General features: G+C 38.7%; 1 protein-coding gene across 5 annotated transcripts in view; it reads left to right on the plus strand.

Annotated features, from left to right (window-relative positions):
* Nucleotides 1-5322, plus strand: part of ATXN2 (ataxin 2) — a 107001-nt gene extending 101679 nt beyond the window's left edge. For all 5 annotated transcript variants that reach the window (XM_089676790.1, XM_089676806.1, XM_089676784.1 and 2 more), the window contains 4 exons: nt 2949-3094; nt 3840-4064; nt 4249-4414; nt 4698-5322. In XM_089676790.1, coding sequence (XP_089532916.1) covers nt 2949-3094; nt 3840-4064; nt 4249-4414; nt 4698-4726 — 566 coding nt within the window. In that variant the 3' untranslated portion in view covers nt 4727-5322. The remainder of the gene's footprint in view (nt 1-2948; nt 3095-3839; nt 4065-4248; nt 4415-4697) is intronic.
* The last annotated feature ends 678 nt before the right edge of the window (nt 5323-6000 follow it).

Below are 6000 nucleotides of genomic sequence, written 5' to 3' on the forward strand. Positions count from 1 at the left end.
TGAATGTGTTGCTTCCTCACTGGCTGCATAAGCGAGATGTCTCCCTCTTGGCGACTTTCAATCTCTTGCTTACAGAAATGTAGCAGAATGTCACTTCACATCTCTCCTGCGAGGGAGCAACACACGTCTCTAGTGATCTTTTCCTGGCAAGTTGCCACCAGCAATAAGGACGGAACACAAGGCACATTAGCACTTGCTATTACCTGTAATAGATTTTGGACACTAGCCACGTGCTAGAGATTTTTTACTAATTTTTTTTTTTCCATCTTCAGTAAACACTGGATGAGCACAGTCGTCTTCATGTTTATGTAGCATTTACTAAATTTAGACTTTGCCATTGGTGTGTTCTTCTATATATTCATGCTGCCAAGATGTTTCTGGGAGGAGTATCTGGTATTTCTTGTTGAATGCTTGATATGTTGTAATTGGCATTTATTTTAGTGGTAACTATATGCGGTGTTAGGAGTTTTATTTTGCTGGGGTAAGGTTGTTTAACTGGTTTTATTTAACGTATCGTTCAACATTTCTGTATATTTGATATGTTTTTTTTTTTTTGTTTTTTTTTTGGCTTTTGTCTGCATTACTGGTCTTTTTATAAAAGCGCTTTTACATGGTCACGGGGATTCCCCTCTTGCATGATCAGCTGCCGCATCACGGAACAGAGAATCCTTGTCTGTGGCATCCTTTGCAGTTTTTCGTTTCTTTTCAGTTCCCATTCATAGGCATGCTGAACATTTGCTTCATGAAAATTGTAGAATATAGAGTATGGACAATCCCTGCCTTGTCATTTTGGTACCCATCTGACTTTATTGATAACATTTTTTTATATCCTTTTAATCATTAGCAGTATTAAAATTAAAATTTTAAAAGCTGTTCAATTCAATGGAATTGGCTCTGACGGCATTGCTCAGATTGTGTGAACACAATGTGGTTTATGTAAAAGCTCTAGCAACCTTCTCACTAATACTTGGTATGTTTAAGTATTGGAGTGTTAGTCTTTTAGGAGTGATATAGCATTTTAGACAATATTAGCTTATTCTGCACCAAAGACTATATATATATATATATATATATATATATATATATATATATATATATAAATTTTTTTTTTTTTCTTTTACTTATTAATTTGCAATATTTTATATTGGCACTGGAAATTTGCCTGCTGGCTTTGTCTGCTCATTGCACTTTTTTCAGTTCTTTAAAGTGAGAGTAAACTTACTTGGTTGAATTTTACCTATAGGTAATCCTATAATATGGCTTTAGCTAATCGGTACGATAAATATCTTCTAACCGTGCTCCATTTAGTAGATATTTACTTGGGCAGTATCCGGTCACTTTACCAGCACATTAGTTCTGAAGGAACTGCATACCCGTGTGTTCCTTCAGAGCCCTATGCTGTAAAGGGTGATCGCATCACGATTCGGCCATTCATACCGCCGAAGCCAGCGAACCCGGAAGTAAGACTGGGTGAATATGGAGGCACCTACAGCAGTGACAGCGTGCCACTGGAGGGCTTAGTGTTCAGGTGCATACTAGCACATTATGACTTAAACTGTCCGGGACCAATTTAAAAAAAATATCTTTTTGGCTATGGTTTACTGCCACTTTGGTTTTCCAGTTCTGGCAGGGCGTCATGTGACGTCCTCCCGCGTGCCCCCGGTGATCTCTGTGATGTGGTAAAAGGCCAATCACAGCGGCCTTTTACCACGTGATCAGCTGTGTCCAATGATACAGCAGATCACCAGTAAATGCAGTTGCCGGTTATCAGCTGCAGTTTCCTCATGCTGTCACAGCGTGAGTTACGTACTGCCAATAACCGGCAATTGTCAGTGGACGGATCGGCACCGATGAGCAGTGCCCTGATTATCAGTGCCTAGTAGTGCTGCCCAGCAGTGCCATCTGTCGGTGCCCATCATTGTTGCATATCAGTGCAGCCTCATCAACGCACATCAGTGAAGGAGAAAAATTACCTGTTTGCTAAATTTTATAATGGAGATTTAAATCTTTTTTTTCTTTGTTTATTACTCCAAAAATAAAACGCCCAGCAGCGATTAAATACCACCAAAAGAAAGCTCTATTTGTGTGAAAAAAAATGTGTAAAAATTTCATATGGGTATAGTGTTGCATGACTGCGCAATTGTCAGAAAATTGGCCTGGGCAGGAAGGGGGTAGAAGTGCCCAGTAGGAAAGTAGTTAAATCTCCCCCCTATGCTTCTATGCTACTTTCTTGGTTCGCTTCTAATACGGTCAGTGAATGGTGGTGGGAGGCTGACACCTACACCTGGCTTTGAATAGAATTCTTTTTAGAAAAATGACGGCAGAATAAGACCATGGCCCATCGATTCTGCCCGTGGTTTTTTGTTTTGTTTTGTTTTTTTGAGTATAGATCTGTGTTTGTCCCAAGCATGTTTGAAACTGTTTGCTGGCTCACTACCCTTTATTCCAAGCAACTACCCTTTCAGTAAAGTACTTTCTAAGATTAGTTTTTCCTACAAGGAGAAGCATCCCCTGCCAGGGTCATGGCAAAAGTCTAGAGCATATTAAGGTATCCCCTTCTGGTTAAGTGAAATTTGACTACTGAACAGCAAAGCTTTAGACACTTACAGTAGCATAGTAAGTATAGACGTGTGTAGACCTTGGACTTTTTACTAGTAAATTCTATAGAAATTCACTTTTGTAACAGCTTACCCTTACCATTTCAAAGAGTTATTCCTTAAATTTGCCCGTTTAATATGTCAAAAAGCAATATAGAATGCAGCATTCTGACAGGCCTGTGGGAAAATTATGGATAGCCATTCTCTTTTGACATTGCATATGCAACTTTTCACATCACATTAGGGTCTCTTGCAGGGGGTTAACGGTTTCATAAAAATAACCCAGTCTATGATTGTGCTTCTATTTTTAGTCTTGCAAGATTTTTATAATTTTCTGTTTTTGGGTTCTAGTTTCTACTAACTCGCTAGCTCAGCAGTATGCCCACCCCAATGCTGCTCTACATCCTCACCCCCCTCATCCTCAGCCTTCAGCAACCCCTACTGGACAGCAACAATCTCAGCATGGGGGTAGTCATCCAGCACCAAGCCCAGTTCAGGTAAGGGTTATTTGTCATCTTTCTTGGTGAAATGCAAAATTCGTAAATTGTATGCCAGGGCAAAAAAAAAAAAGCATGTACACCTCCCCATTTTCTTTTTTTAAAAATGTGAAAAATTACAGCAGAATACTTGATCCTGGCAGAAATACGCTTGGCTTTTTACTTCCTTTTTATATGCTAAAACAATATTTTTAGGTATACTGTATTCACAAATACTGGAGTAAGCCCTACCCAGTTGAGTCTTCTGGACTGCAGAACCCCTTCCCCCTTTTTATTTTAGAAATGGGGGTGGTTTTCAGTAGTCAAGGGGGGAACTAGGTCAGCAGAGTAGACTGCTTGAGAAAAGCACAGGGTGCGCAGGACACCATCACCTCTGTGGATCCAGAGCTGTTTAACAGTGTTTTTTTGCACTTATTGAACAGATAAAATGAACTTTCAGTGGTATATTTAACAAAAAGTAACGAGACAGAATTTCTTTTGGTTTACATACACCTTAAAAACTTCCACATCCGTCTGAATAAGTTGTCTCCTGTCCAGACCCAAAGACTTCCTTTTAAAGCAGATAGGCTGGTATTCGATACATTTTTAGAGTGATAAACAGCTCTGCTATTAGGAACATTTGCCTCTTTTCAGTGTCCTAAACATTCTTCTGTTCTTTTATATCTCCCCATCCAGTATTAGCAAATGTGTATATGTCCTTAGTATCTTTTGTTGATTTTAAATGACTTTTTTCTCATTCTTGTAGCATCATCAGCACCAAGCCGCCCAGGCTTTACATCTAGCTAACCAGCAGCAACAATCTGCAATTTACCATACTGGACTTGCCCCTACACCACCTTCAATGACCCCAGGCTCCAATGCACAGTCCCCACAAAGCAGCTTCCCCACTCAGCAGACTGTATTCACCATCCATCCCTCCCACGTCCAGCCCGCCTATACCAACGCACCTCACATGGCTCATGTGCAGCAGGTGAATATGTTTCTTGTATACTGTACTAGGCATGTGCTTTGGTACTGCATGCACTTTTCCTCATCTGTGTTTTTCTCCAGAGTAATACTAATGGGTTCAGTTTAAAAGCATAAAATGTGGATATCCTTCTGTTAAATTCTTTAGAAGATTTATTCATTTTTTTTTTTCATTTTTTTTTTTTAAGGCTCATGTACAGTCAGGAATGGTCCCTTCCCATCCTACAGCTCATCCGATGATGCTGATGACGGCACAGCCACCAGGGGGCCCGCAAGCTGCTCTAGCACAGAGCGCTTTACAGCCCATTCCCGTTTCTACAACCGCACACTTCCCCTATATGACACATCCTCCAGGTGAGTAACAAGACTGTCTAGAATATGGTCTTGTAACGGGCCACTGCCTGCTGGCTCACAGAGAGGTATAAATAAAATAAGTATGTTATTAGAAATAAATAAATATAGATATAGATCTATATCATATAGTTATGTAGATATTGTATTATAAAGATATTAAACTTTTTTTTTTTTTTCTTAAATCAACTGTATTATGTACAGTATTTGTTTACAGTCCATAGGTACAGGCTAATCCGGTATTGTAGCTGTGTGGCATAACAGTAGTTTTTGTTCTGTCTTCTAGTGCAAGCACATCACCAACAACAGCTGTGAATCTGGAGCTTCTGTGAAAAGGCTGGAACCCTTTTGTAGGCCAAAAATTTTCCCACTTTCTGCTTCCTTCCAGTGGAAGTCCCAGCATCTAGAATTTCCCAGTTTTGTCTAAGAAAAAAAAAACCCATTGATTTCTGCTAACCTTCATTAGGAATGCTAATTGATCATCTTGCAGTGGGAAAGATTTGAACTGCGTACTGGCATGTAGGAATTTGCAGACTACACTGCATCGGTCCTCCAAAATCCCAAACTTTGCTTGCTGATAACTGGAAGTTATTTATTTTTAATGGCCCTTCTAAGTTATGAACTCATCAGCTAGCAAATGAAATAACACGAGTGATTCTTGCTGCTATCTTCACCTTTAAAAACAAAAAATCAAGACTCTAAAATCCCTTTTTATGTCTAAACTTGAAACCAATTCAGTACAGATTCTTATCATCAAACTGATGGATTATTATTTATGAATCAGGTTTGATGTGGCTGTTGCCTCACAGCAACAGTGTAACTTTTAAGTTAAGGAAAAACTTTTACTTTGTAGATAATATAAAATAAAAACAAAAAAAAAATTAAAAAATTAAAAAAGTTTTAAAAACTGACTGCTGGCGGTGTCCTGTTAATCTAGTGGATATAGTTTTTGTTATTTCTGAAATGTCTGTTACCACCTTTATGATGAATAATTTTTGTGTCGTGTTCTTTTGACGTGAAATATACCACATGTGGTATCCCTGTGGGAATTTTTCTTTGTTCCATCTCCTAAAATGGTGTGTGTTCATTCCTGAGAACTGGAGGAAAAGGTATGCCTTTTCAGATATCAAAATTAATCTGAACCTGATCAGCTCCTGTGGGCAACAGCCTACATTTCTGTTTTTACAGAAATCCTTTCCATTACTTGTAAAAACCCTGCACCTAATTCATTTGGGCATTTCTAATTGTTTCCCCAGTAAAGTTTCAGCTTCTTGTTGGTCAAAAATTGTAACAAATGTGGAGGAGTAAAAGGAGGAACCAAATTCCAATTTTGTTTTTAACATACAGTGCCTTGAAAAAGTATTCATACCCATTGAAAGTTTCCAGTTTTTGCCATTTTACAACCAAAAACATAAATGTATTTGGGAATGTGTGGGAATTTATGTGATAGACCAACACAAAGTGGCACATAATTGTGGAGTGAAAAGAAAATAAGTGGTTTTCAACATGTTTTACAAATATCTGAAAAGTGTGGTGTGCATTTGTATTCGGCCCCCCTCAGTCAATACTTTGTAGAACCACCTTTGGCT

Source organism: Staurois parvus, unplaced genomic scaffold (assembly GCF_062004578.1).
Source record: "Staurois parvus isolate SC_StPar_1 unplaced genomic scaffold, SC_StPar_1.0 ptg000014l, whole genome shotgun sequence".
NCBI classification, from domain to species: Eukaryota; Metazoa; Chordata; class Amphibia; order Anura; family Ranidae; genus Staurois; species Staurois parvus.